The sequence below is a fragment of the Kwoniella bestiolae genome, chromosome 1 (genome assembly GCF_000512585.2).
Source record: "Kwoniella bestiolae CBS 10118 chromosome 1, complete sequence".
Classification (NCBI taxonomy): domain Eukaryota; kingdom Fungi; phylum Basidiomycota; class Tremellomycetes; order Tremellales; family Cryptococcaceae; genus Kwoniella; species Kwoniella bestiolae.
The window spans coordinates 7,793,843-7,817,903 of record NC_089241.1 but is presented as its reverse complement, the minus strand read 5'-3'; the positions used below and the strand labels follow the sequence as shown (position 1 = coordinate 7,817,903).

At 46.6% G+C, this 24,061-nt stretch overlaps 8 protein-coding genes across 8 annotated transcripts; 5 read left to right on the top strand and 3 right to left on the bottom strand.

The window, feature by feature from the left end:
- Positions 1-250: 250 nt before the first annotated feature.
- I302_102926 (uncharacterized protein) lies at positions 251-2,204 on the top strand (the record flags this gene model as incomplete). The annotated part of the gene is made up of 5 exons (XM_019188295.1): positions 251-618; positions 759-1,302; positions 1,384-1,704; positions 1,776-1,956; positions 2,032-2,204. The coding sequence occupies 5 exons, from the start codon at positions 251-253 to the stop codon at positions 2,202-2,204; spliced, it is 1,587 nt and encodes a 528-aa protein (XP_019051173.1).
- A 513-nt stretch (positions 2,205-2,717) lies between these two features.
- On the top strand, positions 2,718-7,061 carry I302_102925 (uncharacterized protein; the record flags this gene model as incomplete). The annotated part of the gene is made up of 21 exons (XM_019188294.2): positions 2,718-2,766; positions 2,828-2,877; positions 2,945-2,980; positions 3,055-3,516; positions 3,713-3,842; positions 3,901-3,975; positions 4,042-4,338; positions 4,402-4,463; positions 4,523-4,630; positions 4,697-4,789; positions 4,849-5,109; positions 5,202-5,373; positions 5,441-5,504; positions 5,569-5,630; positions 5,689-5,784; positions 5,843-6,075; positions 6,158-6,249; positions 6,314-6,495; positions 6,564-6,631; positions 6,697-6,736; positions 6,808-7,061. 21 exons carry the CDS (start codon positions 2,718-2,720, stop codon positions 7,059-7,061), a joined length of 2,886 nt encoding a protein of 961 aa, XP_019051172.2.
- A 443-nt stretch (positions 7,062-7,504) lies between these two features.
- Positions 7,505-9,596, top strand: I302_102924 (uncharacterized protein; the record flags this gene model as incomplete). The annotated part of the gene is made up of 9 exons (XM_019188293.1): positions 7,505-7,956; positions 8,026-8,122; positions 8,194-8,242; positions 8,307-8,681; positions 8,798-8,860; positions 8,937-9,155; positions 9,233-9,307; positions 9,376-9,449; positions 9,525-9,596. The coding sequence occupies 9 exons, from the start codon at positions 7,505-7,507 to the stop codon at positions 9,594-9,596; spliced, it is 1,476 nt and encodes a 491-aa protein (XP_019051171.1).
- A 352-nt stretch (positions 9,597-9,948) lies between these two features.
- Positions 9,949-10,313, top strand: I302_102923 (uncharacterized protein; the record flags this gene model as incomplete). The annotated part of the gene is made up of 2 exons (XM_019188292.1): positions 9,949-10,113; positions 10,176-10,313. The coding sequence occupies 2 exons, from the start codon at positions 9,949-9,951 to the stop codon at positions 10,311-10,313; spliced, it is 303 nt and encodes a 100-aa protein (XP_019051170.1).
- A 1,314-nt stretch (positions 10,314-11,627) lies between these two features.
- I302_102922 (uncharacterized protein) lies at positions 11,628-17,740 on the bottom strand (the record flags this gene model as incomplete). Its single annotated transcript, XM_019188291.1, has 15 exons — positions 11,628-11,947; positions 12,011-12,096; positions 12,159-12,551; positions 12,610-12,685; positions 12,744-12,801; positions 12,880-12,960; positions 13,026-15,666; positions 15,737-16,069; positions 16,138-16,400; positions 16,472-16,858; positions 16,950-17,084; positions 17,177-17,295; positions 17,376-17,436; positions 17,518-17,592; positions 17,738-17,740. The coding sequence occupies 15 exons, from the start codon at positions 17,738-17,740 to the stop codon at positions 11,628-11,630; spliced, it is 5,031 nt and encodes a 1,676-aa protein (XP_019051169.1).
- Positions 17,741-18,243: 503 nt separating this feature from the next.
- Positions 18,244-20,161, bottom strand: I302_102921 (uncharacterized protein; the record flags this gene model as incomplete). Its single annotated transcript, XM_019188290.1, has 5 exons — positions 18,244-18,516; positions 18,667-19,059; positions 19,194-19,404; positions 19,525-19,920; positions 20,070-20,161. The coding sequence occupies 5 exons, from the start codon at positions 20,159-20,161 to the stop codon at positions 18,244-18,246; spliced, it is 1,365 nt and encodes a 454-aa protein (XP_019051168.1).
- A 397-nt stretch (positions 20,162-20,558) lies between these two features.
- On the top strand, positions 20,559-21,306 carry I302_102920 (uncharacterized protein; the record flags this gene model as incomplete). The annotated part of the gene is made up of 5 exons (XM_019188289.1): positions 20,559-20,574; positions 20,671-20,743; positions 20,806-20,827; positions 20,926-20,964; positions 21,058-21,306. The coding sequence occupies 5 exons, from the start codon at positions 20,559-20,561 to the stop codon at positions 21,304-21,306; spliced, it is 399 nt and encodes a 132-aa protein (XP_019051167.1).
- Positions 21,307-22,036: 730 nt separating this feature from the next.
- On the bottom strand, positions 22,037-23,825 carry I302_102919 (ATP-dependent RNA helicase eIF4A; the record flags this gene model as incomplete). Its single annotated transcript, XM_065869586.1, has 6 exons — positions 22,037-22,219; positions 22,284-22,573; positions 22,653-23,118; positions 23,195-23,375; positions 23,468-23,545; positions 23,818-23,825. The coding sequence occupies 6 exons, from the start codon at positions 23,823-23,825 to the stop codon at positions 22,037-22,039; spliced, it is 1,206 nt and encodes a 401-aa protein (XP_065725658.1).
- Between the last annotated feature and the right edge of the window lie 236 nt (positions 23,826-24,061).

Genomic DNA, 24,061 nt, shown 5'->3' with positions numbered 1-24,061 from the left:
TCAGTCAAAGACAAGTATATGGATGATATATGCAAGAAGATAAATGATCATAAACCACACCTCGACCTAGAAGGACGGATCATTCAAACACCAGCTATCGCCGGGGCAGCGAACCGGAAGATACACAATTAGCAAGGAAATCAGAACAATCGTCGAGTATCGATTATACAGGCGAAAGTAGCCATCCCTCCATTCCTCCTTGTCGACTCCCCCTTCTCACCTTCACCTAATCTATCCCCCACACCACATCATGGACTTTCTATCCCTACCTTCCCTCCCCACCGCTCCCCGTCAGATATCATCCACCAACCCCCATTCGAAACACTTCCATTCCTTCCGTCATCCCCTATTCATCAAACATCCCTCATCAATCACCCACATCCACTTCAACCCCACCAAACCACATCGATATGCCATCACATCCTCAACGAGGGTTTTGATCTACGCACCAAAGACAGGGAAAGTCGTCAAGACCATATCGAGGTTCAAGGATACGGCTCGGTCAGGAGAGTTCAGGAAGGATGGGAAGTTGTTGGTGGCCGGGGATGATGAGGGGCAGATTCAGGTGTTTGATGTGAATTCGAGGGCTGTTTTGAGGACTATGAAGGGACATAACCAGTGGGTATACTCTTTGTCATGATTATCTACACCACTTATCTCGCTTTGGTCTTATCACCAGGATATGTCTCATTATCATCCAAGATGAGCACTCTGCTCTTATGATGTCCTCTTACTGATATACTTGTCGCAACCCATAGACCAGTCAGAGTCACCCATTTCTCACCCCACCTTCCCCAAATCATCTCCGCCTCAGACGACACCACCGTGAAACTTTGGGACCTATCCACCCAAACATGCCTTAACACCTTCTCCTCGCATACGGATTACGTCCGATCAGCAATATTCCACCCTACCAACCCCAATCTCCTCCTTTCGGGATCGTACGACTCGACTATACGATTACACGATGCACGTCTGCCGGAAGACACCTCAAACGTCATAACGATGCGACATGGTGGGAACCCCGTTGAAGATATCTTGATGTTTCCCACAGGTGGAATTGGAGTATCGGTCGGTGGACCCATACTGAGATTATGGGATCTGTCCATGGCAGGTGGCTCGAAGTGCGTCAGAGCGTTATCGAACCATCAGAAAACCATTACGTGTCTTGCGTTCGATGGGGAGAAGAGGAGAGTGTTAACGGGTGGATTGGATACGATGGTTAAAGTGTATGATACGGAGGATTGGAAGGTCGTACATACTATGAGGTATCCTGCGCCGGTGCTTAGTCTGGCCGTCTCGGTGAGTATGGGTTTCCTTCTTGTCATCCATGATTACTGTACGAGGAAGGAAGATTGCGCTGACTCTCTTTCACGTTTACAGCCCGACGACACCCACATAGCAGCCGGTCTAACCGACGGAACCCTCTCAGTCCGAAGACGAGATCCAAAAGCATCAGAGATACCCGAAGATACCGCTTCGAAAAACCTTTCGATTGTAGGCGGTTCATACGAGTATTTCGCAGATATGGAGCAGATTTTCGGTAAAGGGTATTTGAAAGCTAAGAGGAATGAGCTTGGACCTGCCAAGGGAGATGTGGATGAATATAAAGTTGAGACTAGGCGGAAGAGGCGGTTGAAGGATTTCGATAGGTATTTGAAGGGGTTTAAATACCAGGCCGCGTTGGATGCCGGGACCAAGAAGGTGAGTTGATTTCAAGAGATGGAATCGTGTTACAAGAAGGGAGAAAGCTAATACCTCTTGTTCGTCACCAGACCATCAGACCTACGACCACTTTCGCATTGATACAGGAATTGATACATCGTGATGCGCTCAGAGTGGCTCTGAGTGGACGGGATGATGTTTCGCTTGAACCGATATTATCGTTCTTGGTGCGATACGTTACGGATCCAAGGTTTGGTGAGATGGCTTCGGAGGTGGTCGGAGTAATAATAGGTGGGCCAAGGCTTCTTCTGCCTTAAAAGCCTATACGTGATGAAAGCTAACATCGTACATCGTGCTTGATCGCAGACCTTTACACACCCATACTGGGCCAATCACCAATCCTCGACGAAATGCTATCGAAATTACAAGGCCGTATAGAAAGGGAATTAAATTTCCAAAAAGAGTTAATGAAGCTGAAGGGCGGGTTGGATATGACCTTGAGCCAAGCTGCTATGAGCAGGGTGATAGATAGTGCTTGATGATGATGTAGTAGTGTATTTGCATGTATGACTATGGCATATAACTGTACTATCCCCCAGTATGTGAGCTTTAAGTCACGTGATACTACCCTATTACCTCCACCACGCGAGAGTTGGCTTGTGCTATTAGTAGATTGATGATGATGCTCGCGTCAACCAACATTACGGATGATTGATTTTGGGAAACATTTCCTTTTCTCCCTGCAACCACAAGATATCTTGTTCATACTACATCATTCCCTTTTCTTATCACCCTTGCGTCCAATCGCTCTTCAATCACAGGGCTGAGATACACAATACATAGCCTACGCAGCGATAATAGCGCTTCGACTTCCACTCACAACGACATCAACGAGATTGAGATTCTCCAAACAGCTCTTTCCCCTTTCCTCCCTTCCCCTTGTAGTTTCTGGGTTATATAGTCAAGATGGTATGTAAACCCAGACAGCTATGCATTACTCGGCACTCTCGATCTTCACCAGCTAACCCGTTTTCTTTGATGCCTAGCCTCCCATGTATGGATCAGAGTCCACCTCGGCCCCTAGGCCGGCGTTCGAGATGGGTAAGCTCAGCTAGAGTGTAAACAACTAAGGCACCCAAGCTGACGTTGGTTGGTATGATAGACAAAGAGGCGGAAGATAGATTCTGCAGGTTCATCGAGAGAATGCCACCTGTACGTATATCGTCTCCTCTGTCATTCGTCGGTGTGCGTTCTCGCTGATTTTCATGGGGTTGAGCAGAAGATGGATGGTATGGTCAGACTATTCGATCGAGGGGTGAGTATTTCATATGAGCCATAGACAAATGCCCCGAACGATCGACTGACCCGTCGTTATCTCGGTGACCACAGGACTACTTCTCAGCCCACAGCCAAGACGCGATATACATAGCCAACGAAGTATTCAAAACCACAAACGTCCTAAAATACCTCGGTTCCGCCCGACCCTCCTCTTCCTTTGCCAAGGGCTTACCATCAGTAACAATCTCCACCTCACTTACCAAGCAATTCCTAAGAGAGGCATTGACAGTCAAGCAAATGCGTATCGAAATATACACCCCCGAGGAGAATTACCAAGGACGCAAGGACAATACGAGATGGACGCTCGGTAAATCAGCTTCGCCCGGGAATATCATGCAGCTTGAAGATTTGCTGTTCAACGATCAGAGCCTTCTGTCGTCTAGTGTGATTATGTCGTTGAAGCTTCAGGTGAAGGAGGGTAATAAGGTTATTGGGATTGCGTATGTGGATAATTCGGAGAGGTTGTTGGGTGTGGGCGAGTTTGTCGAGAATGATAGTTTTGGGAATACAGAGGTGAGCCGTCGTTCTTGTCCTGCTCATGTGTCCCTCTAGTCATGAATAATAGGCTCGTCCCCTCGCTACGACACTTCTAGCACTTCTCCATCGAGGTTCTGTTCATATGGGGCTGATGGACTATGCGGAGCACGAGGGAATGCAACGGCTTTGGCCACCCTGCTGTCGACATTGCTGACCCCCTTTGCCACCCTAGTCCCTCCTCATCCAGCTCGGTGTCAAGGAGTGCATAATGCAATCGGACGACAAGAAGACAGACCACGATTTGAGCAAGTTAAAAACGTTAGTAGAGAGATGCGGAGTGATAGTGACCGAACGAAAAGCTGGTAGGTGCGGATTTCATCAGATATCCGGCATGGAAGCTGACTACCACAATACCGACAGCCGATTATCAAGCTCGAAATGTCGAGCAGGATCTGAACAGATTATTGCACGAATCATGTGCTGGTGTAGCATTACGTGAGTGAGCTATCTGTTACAGGGGTTATCTTCGTGGACTGTCAGCTCATGTCTGCAACTTTTCAGCCGAATTCGACATGAAATTTGCAATGCAGTCAGCAGCAGCTCTCCTTATCTACCTCAACCTCTTGCAAGACAAGACCACTCATGGTCAATATCGATTGCATAAACATGATTTATCGCAATACATGAAACTCGACGCCTCGGCCTTGAAAGCTCTGAATCTGATGCCTCAGCCTAACGAGACTGGTGGCAGTAAGAATATGAGCTTGTATGGGTTATTGGACAGGTGTAAGACCAGTCAGGGGAAGAGATTGTTGGCTAGATGGTTGAAGCAGCCTTTGGTCAACTTGCACGAAATCGGTCAGTCGCCATATTCGGATTCTCTGAGGATATGACACGTAACTGACGGGGCTGGTCATGCAGTGCAACGCCAAGACATCGTGGAGGTGTTTGTGGATGATTCGAACACTCGTATCAAAATACAGGTAAGTGTCATGCGATGGGTCGAAGGATGAGGATATTGACAATTGTCATCACGGCGCAGGACGACATCCTCAAGGCTATGCCTGATTTCCACCGAATATCCAAAAAGTTCCATCGTGCAGTGGCGAGTTTGGAGGATGTTGTAAGAGTTTATCAAGCTGTACGATTGGTAAGTGACGCAATATGCTATACGATACCATGAAGACGACTCTCGGCTGAATTCCCGCAATCCCAGCTACCCAAATTAGTACAAACTCTGACAAATGTCGAAGCTGTGAATCCTGCCGCTGGAGATCTGATTGATGAGATCTACCTTAAGCCCCTCCAAGTGCGTCAATCCCTCATATACTGTACGACAAGTATCGCCGGCTCATCATGATTGTACAGGAACACTCTGATCATCTCGATAATTACGCACAGATGGTAGAGGATACCATCGACTTGGCCGAACTGAAGAATCACAATATCGTGCTTCGTCCGGATTTTGACCCCAACTTGCAGACTATCAGGGGCCAACTGCTGGCAATTCGTGATCAGCTTGACGAGGAGCATCGAAGAGTCGGGGATGATCTGGGGCTGGACATTGAGAAGAAACTGCATCTGGAGAATCATCAGGTGTATAAGTACTCTTTTAGAGTTACCAAAGCTGTAAGTTACCCTTCCTTCTCCTCTAGCTATCATCCATTGGAGGCGCAATGTAGTACGATGCGAGCTGATGCATGTATCGGAATGGATGATAGGAAGCTGGAACACTCAGAGGCAAAAAGGGATATACCGAATTGGCTACTCAGAAGTCCGGGACGATATTTAATACGAAACATCTCAAGGAGCTGAGTGAGGAATACTTTGAGTTGCAAGATAAATATGAGAAGACGCAGAGGCATTTGGTGAAGGAAGTTGTCGGGATTGCAGGTGAGTCTTAGCTGATATGGATCTTCTGTGCTTGCATCAAGCTGATCAACCTATTTGTTGTGAACAGCCTCGTACACACCTGTACTGGAGATTTTAGATAATCTGATTGCTGCTATCGATGTGACCGTTTCGTGAGTATAGCCTTGCTGATATCTATGCGCTTCGTTGAGTGATCTGACAGGCGCAATGCTATAGCCTCGCCCACGTTTCAGCCAATGCACCTATTCCTTATGTGAAGCCCACTCTGACGGAAAAAGGTGAGATTCGTAATGCTCTGGGCGAGCTATGAGCAGCAAATCTAATGCTTTCTTACAGGTACCGGCGATGTCTTACTTCGAGGTGCTCGACACCCTTGTTTGGAGGTGATGGATGATGTGACTTTTATCCCTAACGATCATGATATGCAAAAGAGTGAGGATGACGTATTTTAACCACATAATCAGCGGGTTGATTTTGTGAAAACATGCAGATTCGTCCGAGTTCATCATTCTCACTGGGCCAAACATGGGTGGTAAATCGACCTATATCCGACAAATCGGTGTGATAGCTTTACTAGCCCAGATAGGGTGCTTCGTACCTGCAGACGAAGCTCAATTACCAATCTTTGACTGTATACTTGCGAGAGTCGGTGCGGGGGACAGTCAGTTGAAAGGTGTTTCGACGTTCATGGCGGAGATGCTTGAAACCGCTACTATCCTTAAGGTATGTGAATGTCCTACTATTACACCTGAATATGCACCCGTAGAGAAGGAAGGTGTAAGCTGATATTCCGGGATCATTGTAGTCCGCCACTAAAGACTCGTTAATCATCATTGATGAACTTGGAAGAGGTACTTCGACCTATGATGGATTTGGTCTAGCATGGGCAATCAGCGAGTAAGTCGTCATAGACTTATGCCTTACTATGGGAAAGGATATCGATGCTGATTCTGCGGCATAGGCATATCGCATCTCAGATAAGATGTTTCTGTCTCTTCGCGACCCATTTCCACGAGTTGACAACCCTCGATCAATCCCTCCCGCATGTCAAGAATCTCCATGTGGAAGCGCTCGTGACCGATAAGAGGGATCAGGATGGGAAGCAAGATAGAAACATCACGTTGCTCTATCAGGTGAAAGAAGGTCAGTTCAGCTTTCTCCTTTGAGCTTTCTTGATGGACACAGCTGATGACGAGTGGTGTTTTATTCAGGCATCTGTGATCAGAGTTTCGGTATTCATGTTGCGGAGTTGGCTAATTTCCCTGAAAGTGTGGTCAGGGTGAGTGATTAGTTGCAATGATCGTATCGGGATCTGTTCAGAGGTAATTAATCATTGTGATGCAGGTCGCAAAGAGGAAAGCAGAAGAATTGGAAGATTTTGGTGGTAAGTCAGCTGTGCACGACGTTTGGTTGCATTATTAAGTGTGAAAGCTGATTTCAACCGATTGTGCTTAGGCGAAGATACCACAGAGTCTCTCACAAAATACACCAAGGAAGAGACAGATGAAGGTACAGCTCTAGTGAAAGATTTTCTGGACTCTTGGAAATCGCGTACCGGTCAAAATGCCACCAATGGGGACGGAGACGGAGACGAGGGTATGGGAATGTCAGATGAGGATTTGCTGGCTGAGCTGAAGAGGACCGCAGAGGAGTTTAGGGAGAGGTTTGAGAGCAATGCTTGGACTAGTGGTGTGATGAGTACTTTTTAGTCTGTCCGCTCTTTTTTTTTGCGATATTGAAGAGAATAGTTGTTGTATATATCTGGTGAGAAGTGAGAATGAATTTGATGAGGTACATGCATCTGTTGAGTCTCTGTAGATTCATTGGCAAAACCGGATCAAAGGGAGGGGAGAATAAGGCACCATCAATGATCTGCACGTGATATAGTTCAATTACCCGAATTTACGGTCTGCCGAGTAAAAAAAAAAAGCATACTCGTACATACCTCGACTTGGTACTGTGAGTGCTTGTCCCGTCATGGTGATGGGAAGAAGCTTTTACTGCATGTGTATTTGATGTCTCCCATCTCATTCGACTGTTCGATTGTATACATTGCTGAGTTCTTGCGTCTCCCCAGTTCGTAAAGTTTGTATACTGTATCTATTACTGCTTTGTGAATAGGTTAAATTGTTGATATATCAATAATATCGAAATGACCTCGACAGCGACCTCATCTTCCGCTGCTGGGGATATCGAGCTAGCAGCTATATCTGTCCAGAACCCGACAACAGAATCGGTATCCAACCCTTTTATCACACCCTCCACATCCCAGGTGTTCGATCCTCCCACCTCGACTTCGACCGACCAGGTGGTTCCCAGTCCCTCACGTCAATTGACCAACGAACATGAACATGAACCGGAAGAATCAGAAATCATCAACCCCACCGAGGCCCTACCACCCGTCGACTCCGGTCGGAAAGCCTGGCTGTTCCTCATAGCAGCTACGTACATTGAGATCTTAATTTGGGGATTACCGTTCTCGATCGGTGTGTTGCATGTGTACTGGACCAATACGCTTTTCAAAGGTCAGGGGGAAAGTACGATCACGCTTGCTGCGACGCTGCAGACGGGGTTGAGTTATATGACTGTTGCTGTGTCTGGGCCGTGAGTCAGCTTCACTGTTGTGTGCTTTCACTCATATTGCATGGCTGACATTGAGCTGTGGTAATTTAGGATATTCACTACGTTCCCTAGATATACGAAAACCCTTCAGTTTGTGGGGTTGATGATGGCTTCGGTATCTATGATAGGCAGTGCGTTTGTGACCAAGGTGAGTTTTACCACCTGATCTACTGCGCGGGATCAACGCTTGTCATAGACTGACTTTTTTTCATCACTTAGCCTTGGCATCTGATCATGACCATAGGAATCTTCTATCCCATGGCGAGTGGTGAGTCTTCTAGCCCCACTTCTATATACTCTTCCCCATCCTAACATAATTCCATATCTTTCAGCAACATACTTCCCCTGTGCAACCCTGATATTCGAATGGTTCCACGCCCGCCGAGGATTCGCTTCCGGCGTGATGTACTCCGGCACAGGTATCGGAGGGTTCGTCTTCCCCTTCCTTATGCAAGGTCTCCTAGGTAGATTCGGGTACAAAGCAGCAATGATATCCCTGGGAATAGGGTACGCTATCACGGGCAGTATAGCTTTACTAGCTATCAAACGACGTATCCCGTTATCGAGGTACGAACAGAATTCGGTCACTCCGAGGAGAAGACCACGGATCGATTGGTCTTTTATCAGGAGGAGTGCGCTTTATCTTGCGATTTCGACTATTGGGTTGACTAGTATGGGGAACTTTATTCCGAGTTTGTGGTTGCCTTGTGAGTTACCTTTCTGACTCAGATCGGGCGGGTTGTCATTGCTATAAGGCGATATACTTATCACGAGGACATAACCAAATTGAGTGGCTGATACCTTCATCGTGATGCCAATATAGCTTTTGTCGACGAGATGAGAATGACTAAACCTAATGGTACAGTTCTCATTGCGATCCTAAACGGTAAATCCTAATTTGTAGTACCCAACGGCCCTGCGATCTTGCATGACTAGAACTCATTGTGTATCACTCCTCTTAGCCGCCTCTGTTCCAGGAAACGCCCTATTAGGATATCTATCAGATAGGATGCCATTGAAATGGACAGTACTCATATCCTGCTTGGGGAGCGCTCTGTCCTGTGCTTTCTTGTGGGGTTTCGGAACCAACAGCGGTGTCTTGGTTTCATTCGCTATCACCTTTGGATTGCTTGGATTGAGCTTTACCACACTTTGGACTAAGATGGTTGGTGCTATCGCAAGTGGGTATCGATCTCCTCCACTTGAAGCCGCGATAGAGGGATTGCTGAATGTGCTACTTTTATTGCTTGTTTTGTAGAAGATGACCCAGTCGTTACTGGCCTGACATACTCCATATTTGCCTTCATGAGAGGGGTGGGCAATATGAGCTCTGGTGAGTCAAAGCGGCGTAGCAACGATTCTATTGGTGTGTCAATACTGACAGATCATATGGTCAATCAGGTCCAATATCCGATCAGCTGCTGAAAGTGGGAATCTTGAAAGGTGCAACAGGTGCCTATGGATTCCATAACTATGTGAGTAGTTATCTGGTCGTCAAGGACCCATGTGTATGAGTCATGACAACTGACTGCATCTTTCATCAATCACAGGGTATCCTTCTGATCTACACTGCAGTGACCATCTTGAGTGGAGGAGTGACAGGTCTGATGCTGAAAGAATGAGGAGGTTATTCATTGTGCGAACTTTACATAATCAGGATGTCATAACTTTCAGTCTTTCCGATTGCCCATCATGCCCAGCGACGATAATTGTATCTCTCACTCCTTCGATGACCGGACCGGACACTGTACATGTACCGCGATGTCCCAAAAAGTCGAATTTCTCGATCCGACGTGGTCATCCTTTGTAGCTGAGATGAAGAATGGGGGATCCTCGGAATGAAGACGACTGGACTGTCGGTTTGACAAGGATGTTAACCACGATCACGGCTTGTAATACTGACATCTTGGGGTCAGCACTGAATTTCCTTACTGACCACTGCTTTAATCTAATTGCCGGCCATACACTCACGACATGGAACAAACCCTTGACGATTTTGTATTTTCCGATAGTAACGCTCATATTGGCATCTCTCCTGACTCCGAACGTGACTCGCAGACCGATCAGCCGCCCGATGCTCAGAGTCATGGTGGTTTTTGCTCTTTCCAACTTGATGTCCCCCATGCACATCCAGAACAGGTGGGTCATGCTTTATATTGCGCCTCAACCAACTTGTTTGAGCTGATGTCGCGTTATCGCAGATTTTCCACGAGAACATGTTGGCTCAACATTCCGAGCTGACATCAATTAGTCCGACTCATTCGACCGATGTTTCTCAGCCTGATACCATCTTCCTCTCACCGTCGGTAACTTTCATACCTCCCACCACCCACGAATGATCTTCCGCTCGAGTCGATTCATTTGTGAATTTCGCGACCACTGGTCTCTTCAATGGGAGCCATTTTTCCGATGGCGCAGGGAACAAGGCCAAGAGCGACCGGGCGACAGATTTAGAACAGGCCTATCCGGGGGGTATCGAGGCTCTCATCGGTCGAAAGGAAGGCATGAGAGGGTTGAGCAAGGACGAGCAAGAGGCCAGGAGATTACTCAAGTGTGAGTCAAGTATCGACTGCTTGAGAGGTTTCGAGCTACTAATGTAACGGCTGTTATTGTGCATCCCATAAATCATCATTTTGCATCTTGACATTAACATGGCGCGACATCGTCACAGCTCGCAGGAAATCTATCAGACGGAATAACAACCGGAAGAAGATGTTGAACGGTTGACCCTCATGGGAATTGAACAACAAGAGCGGATCCGATCACTCGAAGAACGCAATAAGAACCTCGAGGAGCTCAACGCCGCGTCGCTCGATACTATTTCAATCCAGGATGAACAGATTTGGGACCTTGGTCGGAAGGGCGAACAATCGGACGACACTTTCAGGGAGGTTTTGAAGGAGAGTCTGAGGTTAAGGAGAGAGCTCGAAAGAGAAAGAGAGGAGAGAAATCGTACAGATCCGTTTCGTTCGGGGATGCAGGAATAGGTGACATGAACACCGTCGGCCAATTCGATTCTACTTATACACAAGACATGATTTCGGATCCGCAGAACTTCTCTGATCAGCTGACAATAGATTTGCGTCCTGAGAAATGAAGTTGAACGACTCGAAAGTATGGACAAGTCCACGAACGAGACTGAATCGATGCAGTCGTACCAATCTGTCGAAGCTGATAGGAAGCAAAGATCAGAAAGGTTTTACAGGCTGTTATTGAATGAGAATATGAGGTTGCGCAAAACGCTTGACGCAGAGAGACAGGGGCAGAGGCAGACAGAGAGAGGTTATGTGCCGAGATATCCATCTGGGGTTGGTCCGAATTCGATTCGGGAGATGATGGTTCAGCCGAGCCATCAGATTCAGTCTGGTACTTATATGGGATCTCAGCTTTACTCTGGGTTTCGAGGGTACGGTCAACAACAACCATCGAATGCTACTGAACTCGATTTCAGCATGATGGACGGATTCGACTTTGATTTGCAACTGCCTTGATCGTCGTAGCTTTCATTCAGACGATAATGCATTGAGTTATACACGCTGCTGTTACCGAGTGGCAGCATATGTCGATCTATATTTTACATTGATTATTATTGACAAAACCAGGCTAATCATGCAATCTATACCAAGTCCAACCATCCCTCTCTTTTTATTCATTTAAGTGCCCAATCCCATCTCCTCACCTATCAACTCTAAGCACCTCCTGGCCAATTCCCCTGCACTAACCTCTATCAAATCACCTCCATCACCCGCATTCACTCGTTCTTCATCCTCATTTATCTCCTGCCCATCGTCATTTCGTATCTGGCTATCTTCCCTTCCGCGCAGTGGTAAACCAAATAGCAAAGAATGTTCCGAAGGGAAGATCCACATAGACGGAGTATGGGGTAAGAAGCTGAATTGTAATAACATTTTATAGAAGTGGAATAGATGGGATCGGGTGGAGGTCTTGTATATCGCTGAGAGGGTTTTCGAACCTATCAGATAATTTCCACGGTATCAGTGTCCCGTTTAGTTTTCTAGAGCTGGGCAACGCTTACCTTCATGGTCCACCGTCATACTGCCCTCGTATACTTGCATAGTAGCCAAATGTCTGAGAACAAACAAAATCTCTTCTTCTCTCACACTGCACATCCCAAATGTACATCAGCCACCTTCTCACATCTGCAAAAGTGATTATTGACTCACCGTCCAAACGGTAAATTTCCTCTAAGCTTCTTATCCTCTAACCACCTGTTCAAACTCTCCCCGAACCGCTTCATCAGCGCAGGTACGACTAATCCCGCCACTCTCCGCTGTTTGGCCTCGTCATTCTCTTTCTTGGTTGATAGAGAGACGAGCAGCTCCAGAGCCCAATACCTCAATTCCTCTTGAGATTCAGGTATACCAGGTGCGGTCGTCCCCCCGTTCACTCGCACGTCATAATGGTACAGGATCGAAGCTTTGCGTAAAGCCTCGGAGAGCTGGACGACGGTGTGATTGGGTATTCGGGGAACGCCCAATCGAGGGAGAATGATCGATCTCAAGTGGTTCAAGTAGAATATCACGAATGTCTCGTCGTCGGATGATACGTCCTCGGAACTATAATTGCAAACCGTCTCAGCTCACTTATTCCTTTTGAAAAGGTGAACAGACAAACCTATCCGCAAGTAACATCCCATTGAAAATCTCTATTATCTGGGACCAGATAGCTTGGAATCGCTCTTCCGAGATTTCTGTCAGAGCTTATCAGCTTTGGGAGAGAGTATCAAACGTAAGCTGGGAGAGATCTACCTTTTTCATCAAGAGTGACAATGATTATATCCAGAGCAGATACAAGTGTTGTCATTGCCTAGACGATCATAAACCCCATGAGCACGACCATCAACCTCCGATCAATTAACGCTACTCATTATGAACGATCACTCACAGTCTTCCATAAAGGAGGATCATTCCCAAACTTGTTCGCAGGCGGACAATCATATTTCAGCTTGATAGGTATCGAGTATGCCTAATCGTTCACACAGCGTCAGCATCCTCCTTCGGTTTCCCGGATCCCAAGTCTCGATCACTCACCCCCAAAACATTCTCAATCGTCCCATCTTCAAAGACTTCCTTCTCCTTTTCTTTCCCTTTACCCTTCCCCATTGACCTATTGGCCTCAAGAACATCCACCATCCCATACATCGACCTCTTAGTCAACCCCACGTAAGTGACCCTAACGCCGGTTCCAGACGGTTCACCCGCACTGAAATACGCCAACGACGTAAACTCAGCCAAATCATTCAATTTCTGACTGGTCGAAAACTTGTTCGAATCAGATATCAAACTTGCTATAGCCGATTGGAGGGGTGAGAGGGTATCGGTGTCGGGTCGATAATCTGTTGATTTGGTGTATGTCATTATCGTTCGAAGGATATTCGACAGTTCGGTCAACTTGGTTGATGATTCGCTTGAGAGGGGAAGTTGATCGTGTAATAACGATCCGACTTTGACCAGGTGGATCAAGTTATCTTGAGTATACGAATGATCACTCTCAGAGCAATTCTGTCCAATATCCAAGAAAGTTTTCCAGGTATTTTCCACTATCAATCCTCTCTTCTCTAACGAATCGTCATTGTCGCCAGATTTGAGTGACGTAAGAACCCGTTCCAGAGCTTTCATCCCAGCAGTAGCGCAATTCCTAGGTTCCACTTCCCAAGCTCTCTTGACTCGATCCAGGAACTTCTGATATATCTCCTCAAACGTCTCAAGCTCTTGTATCTGAACTAAGAAGTTTCCAAAGATTTTCCCAATAGAGGTTAAAGCCAATATCGAAGATTCGTCTCCCTCCGTCGAAACCATCAGGGGATAGATGATCTGCTCAAATACGCTTCTCCACAAATTTGACGAAAGCCCTGATCCGTATAATTCGATACATCTAAAGAGAGTTTGCAAAGCGCTATTCCTAACTTCCATTCTTCCATCTCTGCTCAAGGCCAGCAATTCGGTGAGGAGGTATAACCATAATTCCCTTGAATCATCTTGAACTTGTGTTTGAACAGCATCGGAGACGGTCCATAGTAATCCGACAGCAGCCAAAGTGATATTGACGTCTTCGACCTGTTGGCTGAAATGTCCCAAGCAGGTTATACATCCTTTCATCGCTTCCAAATCCAGAGAAGACAAGAAATCCGTGCAGATCAATTGCAATGATGGGAAAGCGATTCTGACTAAATTGGCATTGCCTTTGGAGAGCATCATGGATGGTCGACGTATTTCGGAGTAAGGTGATATGAGCGTTTCAGGTGGGTTTGAAGTTGACGAAGGTGCCGTGATACCTTCTTGATCCCTATCCTGGTATATCGCGTCGAGCATCCCGAATATGGTTGACCAGCCCACAGATAACGAATGACCGGACGACTCCAATATTTGGTTCAAGGTTTGATATCCTGCTGAACGAACTTCGTAATCCGTTGAGATTGTATTACTGACTGGGTGGACATCCACCTGTTTCACCAGCACGTCAAACACTTGATGCTGTATTCGATCCTCTTTACCTATCCTGACTGCTGCCAAGAGCAGTTCGCCGAGAGTGTCCGAAGCTTGGATACGTATAGTCGCGGGGGCGGTAAGATGCCTTGCCACTGCCAAAAGATGCTGAGTGACAACAGTCCATCCGACTTCAGGCTCCTGCGTTATGATCCTATTCAAGTTGATTGTAGATACTACCCTCAATTTGGTCAAGCTGAAAGATCGTTCGCCAGACTTGATACTGTGTGATATATTGATCCCGCTTGTCCTTCTTCGCTGAGGGTCTTGCGAAGGTGATAAAGCCATGTTGGGTGTAGGTGGTGCGGAATAATCGCTGAGATCTGATAACATGGGGTTCGAAGCACCCATACCAATCATTTCGGAGCTGAGTTGACACAAAGCAGTTACGAATGTCGTGAAGGCTCCGTCGGGTAAGTCCCTCGAAGAATCGAATAGGGCATTCATCAGAAGTTGTATTGATTCCGGATCAAGATCTTGAAGGATATCATGCTTGTTCTCTGGAATTTCCCCAGCAGGTCGAGGTGTACCAGGTGACATGAGATTACCCGGAGATCCACCAGGTACAGTTGGTCTTCGGCCCATGGAGGGCTTTCGAGCAGCCAGCAGGAAGTTGGCATTCTGCAGTATCTCCAATACATCATGCCAAGCTTTGCCCAATGAAGGGCCTAACACTCGAGCAGTATTGACCGTACTTCGGAGACAAGCAAGGTTGCGTTCTGATAGACTAGGTGGACCTGATGGCCCGCCTACGCCCAGGGCCGAAAAACCAAGGGCATCGGCCGATATCACACTGGGATTACGGGGTGGGTTCGGGTTCTCCATGTAAGACTGCATGGCTGAGACGACCGGAGGAGGCACGGCGTACTTGCCTAGAATACTGAGGAAAGCGTCTCGAGGAGTGATGAGTTCCAATAAGCCACAAGCGACCGTGAAATCCTGTAGAGAGGTGAGGACTTCGGCGAATAGTTGATCAGAAAGGTTCGTGCCCATGGTATACGATAAAGCCGCTAGGAGCGCAGGCCAAGCGGAAGAAGCCATAGCTTTGATGGGTTCAGGGGGAGATGGAGAAGTAGCGACAGACGTATAAATGCCGTTAGCAATGGCGTCGATGGATTGAAGGGCAAGGAGGTAGATGTATGTCTCGGGGACTAAAGGTGCTTCCGCTTTGTCATGCTGTTCGATGCTGTGGGGACGAGCAAAGTTATAATCAGTATACCCGCGAGAAGATCTGATTTGTCGGCACAGATACTCACAGTCTCAACTTCACCCCAGAAGCAGAGCTCAGCCCACCTCCCTGACCACCCATCATAGCATTCATCGTATTGACCCCAGCAGTAGCAGCGGAGCTGACCATCCCTATCCCCAAATCAAGATAACTTGCATGAGGGTTGGTACCAGGACTCGTGGGATCGGTATGTGGTACTCCTAGACCGTGCATCTGAGTACCAATACCAAGCAATATGGGTTTCTCGTTTATTAATCGCGATAAAGAAGTGACGATCTTGTTGTACAATTTGGTTGGGGTATTTTCAACGGAATCATAATGCGAGTAAATACTCTGCAAGAGTTGAGTATCGCCGCATATGCTATAATCAGTAAGTCGAGTCAGTCGAGATTCATGACTAAAATGATCATCGGTTTATCGGCAGCTCACCCTCTAATGATCTCCAACGCCAACACCCTCAACCACCCATGATGTCCTTCCCTGTCGTGAGATTCATATTCGCCCATACCCATCTTGATCAACGTTGTCAAGTACACTTCCACTTGTTCGGGTAGTTGATCTGTGAATGACTTCATGAGAAGGAAGATCAACCTGCACACTCGTAGTGCTATAGGAAAAGTCGGTTTTTCTGATAGGAGTTTGAGCAATAATGGGTCAAGGGAATGTTGCAGTAAGAATAGTAGTTCAGGTTGCTACATCAAATACGGAAGATATTAGTTGGATGTTGTCCCGCAGAGAATAAGATACAGACAGAGCAGCTCACCTTCTTGACGGAATCCTCATAGCCACTCAAAATACTTTCTATCAACTCTAATCCAAACGTCTTATTGAGATTATGCAATTTCAGCAAATTCGGTTTCAATCCTTTCTCGCTATTCCCCCATAAATGTAATCCTCCGCTGCTTCCTGCCGAGGCGGTCAACAAGCATAGGTCTGCGAAGATATTATATGCGTCGTAGGCTGATGGGGATATCTGCAATTCCGTGACGGGATCTGTAGGTAGGTTTAGTGGAATTGTTGAGGCATCAGAGGAGGAAGGCAGGGAGAGTCGGTCGAAGATTAACATCACTGCTTGACGGAGGGTTGCCGCTGCTGTTGACGAGACGACCGACACTCGCGAATCTTGGAGTTTGAAGCAGAGTAGGAGAGCCTGAAATCATGCCACATCAGCATCATATAAAGCTCAAATTCAAAAAACGGTAGGTCAGGAGAAGAAGGTCCTCTTCGGAAGTTGCACTCACATTACCCAGCACCTCATCATGTACATCCTTGTTATAAGTCAAAATCGATAACAGAGTTTGCAAGATCTTCAGTTGAATATCGACCGCTTGATTAGCTACGCTCGAGAGTGTCTGGAGGACGTCGGGAAGTTTGGTCTACGAAACACATGTGACAAGGTCAGCTACGCTCATATTCCGCACACGACACTAATGCTGAATCATTGTATGCTCAGGTTCATTGTACTCACAGTTGGAACACCTCCCAAAGCTACCAACCTCTGCAACGCAGCTATGCTGATACCTATGACTTTGGCTACTTTGGTCTTACATCCTTTGGTTATGGGATCCAAAAGGGTATCTGCGTGTTCTACATAATACGACCAGGTCAGCTTGATGTCACAATATTCCTGCACTTCGTGCTGACATCATGAAAGAGACATGGCTCACCATGCAGCTTGTCTCTCGGTATCACACCTCCCTTCAACAATTCCAAAGCAGCCTCGCTAGCCTGTGATAACGAACACTATAAGCTATCATCTCATTTCTGTACGTCCGTACTCAATGGCGGGAGTGTGTAAAAGTAGCTCACATCCTTGACATCTGCATACCGACGTTTCGTCTCGACTATCAAAGCTTGCAGCTCCGATACGAGGAGGTTGTGGTCCTGTGGTGCGAGACAACAGATGAGAGATTAGCAGCTCTCGCGGATGGGTACGGGCAGAAGTGAGTCGCGGGCAATCTGCAGAAGAGGGAGTCCTCTCGCAACGATGATCCCGTGATAGCATGACATCCAAATGTACAACACTCACCATCTGGGCCTGATCGCCTTGCGAGGCTATACCATATATGTAGGATGTGTATTTGTCTGTCTTACTCTTTGTTCGTTGAGGGTTGAGGGTTGGTGGTTGCAGGTTGATTTGGCTTTTGGCAAGGCTATGAGCTCTTGGGTATGAAAGATTTGGCGTGTCGTGTATGAGCTACCTGAGGTGTACAATGATGGGTGATTGACAGTACGCTAAGTATAGGCACAAAGTCATGACTTTCACCTTCATGTCATGTTTCGAGGACCGCTTGACGTGACGATGGGTGGACGTGACGTGGTAGGTAGGTGAAAGCGGACATCGCCGAACATGGTCAACTATTTGTTTACAACATTACGAGTGACCATGACACCAGACTTGGTACTGTTCAATGATATATCAACACTGGTGAGGTATACATGCACAAGATATATAGACAATCAGCGGTATATACATTATAACTATCCCATAAAATGAACCCATCAACCGAGCATATCAGATCCTGCACAATCCAATCACTCCATCCCCTCCCTCCTCCTCCATTCCCTCCTATGACTCTCACAAGCCTCCATAAAACCTTTACCAAGCTCATCTCCCTTCTCCCACTCGCCAACTTCCTCATACCCCACTTTGGTATCTCCAAACCGCTCCGAAATTACTGTAAACCTCTGAGCCGGATTCGAAGAGGAAGGTAAGAGGTATTTATCAGGTATGAGAGCTGCATATAACATTGGTAGGGCTCCTTGGTCGGCGTATACTGGGTGTTTAGTCGAGCCTAGGAGACGGCACTGTACATGGTAAAAGGTAGTTAGCATATATTATTACGTCGTATTTTGTGGCTCTCATCCAAGATAATGAATTGAGTATTCCGGAGCAGATGTGTATATCTGACCAGAGTGAAGTAGACTGAGTAGGGGAAAGAGGAGAGATCCACTTACAAGTACAAACGACCAATGATAGAAGAAGAATTTGAAATGAGCCCACCAAAGTACCAGACCCAAACCATTCATGAAAAAGTTGGTGGCCACACATCCAGGATCCGCCGTAAATACTCTGACCGGTCTTTCTTTCTCCCCTCCTTCCTGATCTACCGAAGCAGTTGAAGTAGATGGTGATGGCGAGCCATATTGTTTATCCAGCTGAACCATGATCAAGTCACCCATATATTTACTGGCAGAATATGACTTCTCGTACTCGATCAGCTGATAATCGTTTAATGGTTCGGACGATAATTTGGAAGAAGATGATGTACAGGATGAAGTGTATATTATGCGAGGTTGGAAGGGGAGGGAGGGGGGCGATCGTCTGAGTAGAGGGATGAGTTCTTTTGCCTGCCAATCCGAGAAATATGATTAGTACACATTTGACGTATTGAATTACGCGCAACTACACCACCATAGGGAGGAGTGTCGCGAGGGTATATGACATCGGTCAATGGGCTTCAAGTTATATTGCCTTTACTCACCATAATATAAGGAGCCAGCACATTCGTACCCCATACTAAGCCCCTCTCACCGTCCGCACTCATAGCACCTTTAGCTTCGTACTGGCAGTTCGGTTGACTCTGAGCTCGAGGAAGACCTTCCATGATATTCTGCTTGAAAAACCCTATCCAATCTAGTCCTGTGAATGCGCCCATCCCCGCGTTGAGGTATAGTGTGGTTATATGTGGGTATCTGGGAAGGTGAAAAAGTAGTCAGCGATACTGATTTAAGGGGTGATGTATTTCAACCTATTCCGATGCAGAATTGTTATGTATGACCCTTCGTGACATTCGCAATTCTCAGCCAACTCACCTAGCTTTCAACCCCTCACAAAACCCCAGCACCCCACTCCCCCCACCGGGATTATCCAAATCCACCCCCTCCCAAACAATCTTCAAATCCTCCAACCATCCCCTCCGGATTTCCTCCCCCATCTCTTCCCTCTCCTTCAGCTCTTTCTCATGCTTGTCCAGCAAAATCTGCTTAGCTGCCAATGCCTTCTTCTCGCTCCGACATGCCAGAATCAACGTTAAAGCCGGTGGGTTCTCGTCGATATGCTTTGTAGGTTCTTCATCTTCATCTTCGTCGAATGAGCCGCGTAGGGAGGGAGGGAGAGCGGTAAGTTGAGGTGTTGAAATGGGGATGGGCGTGTGAGGAGGTAAAGAGAGGTTTGAGAGTAGTTGTTCGCATATACCTAGTCCGAAGCCACTATGACAGTGTACAGTATCAGCTTATCTGTTTTTTTTTTTTTCTTTTTTTTCTTTTTTTTCTTTTTTTTTCTTTTTTTTCTTTTGTTGACCGCCGTCTGGGAAGCTGAGATGATAGAAGAGAAGAGAAGAGAAGAGAAGATGACTGACCTGTTGGCTCCTGTTACTACCACTATAATCCTGTTATCGTCCTTCTCTACACCATCTGGTATTTTGCTTGAACCTGATCGGGTAGATACCATGTCTGCGCGCCTCTCTTTAGTAGGATAGCTTTGCACGATCCAGCAGAGTCTAGCAGTGAGGGTTTGTAATCAGAATGAATGAACGATACCTTGCTTATATATGTTGCATCGTACGACTGACAGTGTGTAACGAGTGAGAGGTATAGATCCGACATCAACAACAATTAAAAAAGTCAAAACACGGACCCAACTTGCTTGATCAGGAACACGGCCATCGCCGCATCACCGAACCAGCGTAGAAATCACGTGATTCTCACATCCATCAGACGAAGCCTTCGTTCGACCTCGGAGAAAGTTGCTTTTCGATTTCGGAGTCTGTTCTTCGTCTGTACATCATTCAGCTCTACAATATCCATACAAGACAAGACAGGACAGGACACAGGAAATAAAATTCAAGATGGCAGGTCCAAATCGTATGTCCATTTCACTTCTCACGCCCACACTCAACAAACCAGTTCAAACATTAATGCGATCTCCGATTCTGATGCTCATGGATGACTGACCCACAGTCGAAATCTTCAAATTCGGTTTCTACATGTTCTTCCCCATCTATGCAATGTTCAAGTTCGGTGATCCAGAGTGGTGAGTCAGCGTCTTGTCGTATCAGGGTGGGGATATACTGATGTTGTTGGGTGAGGTAATAGGTATGACAGCTACGTCCAACCTGTGAGCTAGCCTTTCAACCCAGCTTCGAATATAAGAGCGAAGCGATATCATACATCCTGATATCCAGATAATCCATATACTGATGGCATGATAAATAGTACAAAGAAATCCTCTGGCCACCATATGAATCGACCTATGTAAGTTCCTGTTCTCCGTACTACACTGCACTTCCTTTGGTCAATTTCCAATGACTCCAGCGAGTGCCAGCTAACCCAAAATAAATCACACAGCAACCCCCCCGTACGCACACCGGTATAAAAGAAGAATTAGCACGAATGAAGGCCGAACGACTAGCCAAGAAGACAGGACGACCTGTCGAATCGATAACGGCAGGTGAGATTGAAGCTGAGGGAGGTATACATCTCGGTTCCGGATCTACAACAGCACCAGCACCATTGACAAGTCAGAGTATACCGACGAATACGAGCGGTTGGAGTTGGCCTCAGTCTAGCGGTAATGAGAATGAGAGGTTAGTGTAAGGAAAGAGGGATGTCAAATGCCCATATGGCTTATATGTGCCATGGGGATAGAGGGTAGCATCTAGCTGGACATGATGGGACAATCTCATTTCAGTTGAGATCATAAAGTCGACGTCGAACAGTCATATTTTAGCATACAACACTTTCATGTATCTTACACAAACATTCACTTCTCCCATGATCTAATGCATTTAGTCCATCGCCCAGTGATACACATCAATTTGGTAGCAAAAGCAATCTCATAGGAATGATCATTACTCCGCATTCATTATCTTACACCTTACTCGTATGGTGATGCACCGTGAAGCCTCTGATGATACCATTTCCATCGATTACCCTTCACGACACAAGTTGCAATCTGAGATCGGAAATCAGAAAGTAAGATATATCATATGCTCTCATCCCTCATTCTACAAAACGGCAAATTAGACCAAGACCAAGACGCGAAATGAAGATGTATATTGAGAAAGAAAGAAGAATCATTTTAGCCAACTAGATGAACAACAACACGATTATCCTGTAAATCAGATAACCTAGTTTGTTTTACCAGAGCTAATCTACCTCCGCACAATTTTTTAGGTCTTTTACCTCTACGTCGGCTCAACCATGATAGGTATAGCATTTTGGGTGGGTGGGTGGAGAAGGGCAAGGTAAAGGAAGGAAAGAGGAAGAAAACCAAATCAAACACAACACTGTCTATAATTAATGTAGATACTATGTTTATATACAATTAAATAAGATCAGCAACGTTGAGAGGCATCTCATCAACTTGAGTGTTGTAGTATGTTTCAATTTCTCTGAGCATCTTGACGTCATCTTGAGTGACAAAGTTGATGGCCACACCTTTTCGACCGAATCGACCACCTCTACCGATTCTGTGAATGTAGTTTTCTTTGGAAGCTGGGAGATCGTACTGCGAACGGAACGAAGCGATTAGCTCGACTGTCATTGCTGATGACTAAGACAGTCTCACTCACGTTGATAACCAAAGAGACTTGTTGGACATCGATACCTCGAGCAAGCAAGTCAGTGGCGATCAAGACTCTGGATGAACCGGATCTGAACTCCTTCATGATGACCTCTCGTTGGGCTTGGTCCATATCACCGTGCATGGCAGAGACGGTGAATTCTCTTTCGTGGAGTTTTTGGGTCAACCAGTCGACCTTTCTTCGGGTAGAACAGAAGATGACGGCTTGGGTGATGGTGACGGTCTCGTAGAGATCACAGAGGGTATCGAGCTTCCATTCTTCCTTCTCGACGGCGATGTCTGCGGTGCATCCAAACATCCTGATGTTAGTAAAACGGACGATATCGTGAGATCGTCGAAAAGTAAACGCGAAACCCACAGAATTGTCTGATACCTTCGAGGGTAAGTTCATCCTTCTTTACCAAGATTCTGATAGGGTCTCTCATGAATTTCTTGGTGACGTCCAAAACCTCAGGAGGCATGGTGGCGGAAAGGAGGACGACCTGAGTCTCAGCAGGGAGAAGTTGGAAGATGTCGTAGATGGAGTCTTTGAATCCGGTGGAAAGCATCTCATCGGCCTCATCGAGACAGAACATCTTGACGGCCTCGGACTTGAGGGCACCTCGGTTGATCATGTCGAAGACTCGACCGGGGGTACCGACAACGACGTGGGGACCTTCGGCGAGCTTGGCCATGTCCTCTCGGACGGCGGTACCACCGACACAGGCGTGGCAGTCTACGTTGAGGTAGTCACCGAGGGCGATAACGACCTTTTGGATTTGCTGGGCGAGCTCTCGGGTGGGGGCGAGGATCAAAGCTTGGGTCTTCTTGACGGTGGTGTCAATCTATCATTTGTATTGATTATATCGCGTCAGCTTTCCCTCTTCCTGCTTGACAGCATGAAACGTAGCTATCACTCACTCGTTGAAGAATGGAGATGGAGAAGGTAGCGGTCTTACCGGTACCTGATTGAGCTTGAGCGATACAGTCTCGGCCAGTGATGATGGGCATGATAGCTCGTTGTTGAATGGCGGAAGGTCTCTCGAAACCGTAGGCGTAGACACCTCGGAGGAGGTCACCTTTGAGGTCCATGTTGTCGAAGCTGTCAAGATCACGCTATTAGCTTTCCCATTCCTTTCCTTGTTATTGCGGCAGCGGAAAAACTCCTTTTGTAGCACGTAAGATCCAACTCACTTGTCAACAACTTGGTTCCAGTTGGATTCGATGAGATCACCGTTCATTTGAAGACCACCTTCGGTCTCGGTTTTAGGGCTATTACAAGGAACAGAAGAGGTGTCAGCTTGTGCTTACTCATATTGGTGTTTCCAGTACATGTTCTTGCCACCGATTCCATTATTCTCCCACTATCACATCCTTTACTAAGACTACATGTGCCGCACGCTGAAAAGAGTATTACCTCTGACAACCTCTGGTACACTTTCCACACTATTCTACCACCCTTCCGCTACTCATTACCAATTGCCGCCCAGCCCAGAACACCCATCTCATCATTCCTCCGATCAGATGTTAAATCCACCACTCACTCGGACATATTGTTTTGTTGGTTTTTTGTTTTGTGGTACTTCGTCAAGCTTCTGTGCTGACAAAGTGATCCTTTTGAGCGGTTTGAGTGGTGTGGTAGTAGTAGTTTATATAGGTAACCCAGAGGTTATTTGATGAAGAAGGAGAAGGAGAAAGAAGAGGTAAAAATTTGTATGGACAAAAGTGCCAGTGCCAAATGAAAAAAACTGCTTGCCCTGGTAGGGTATGAGCTCAAGTGCACGCGTG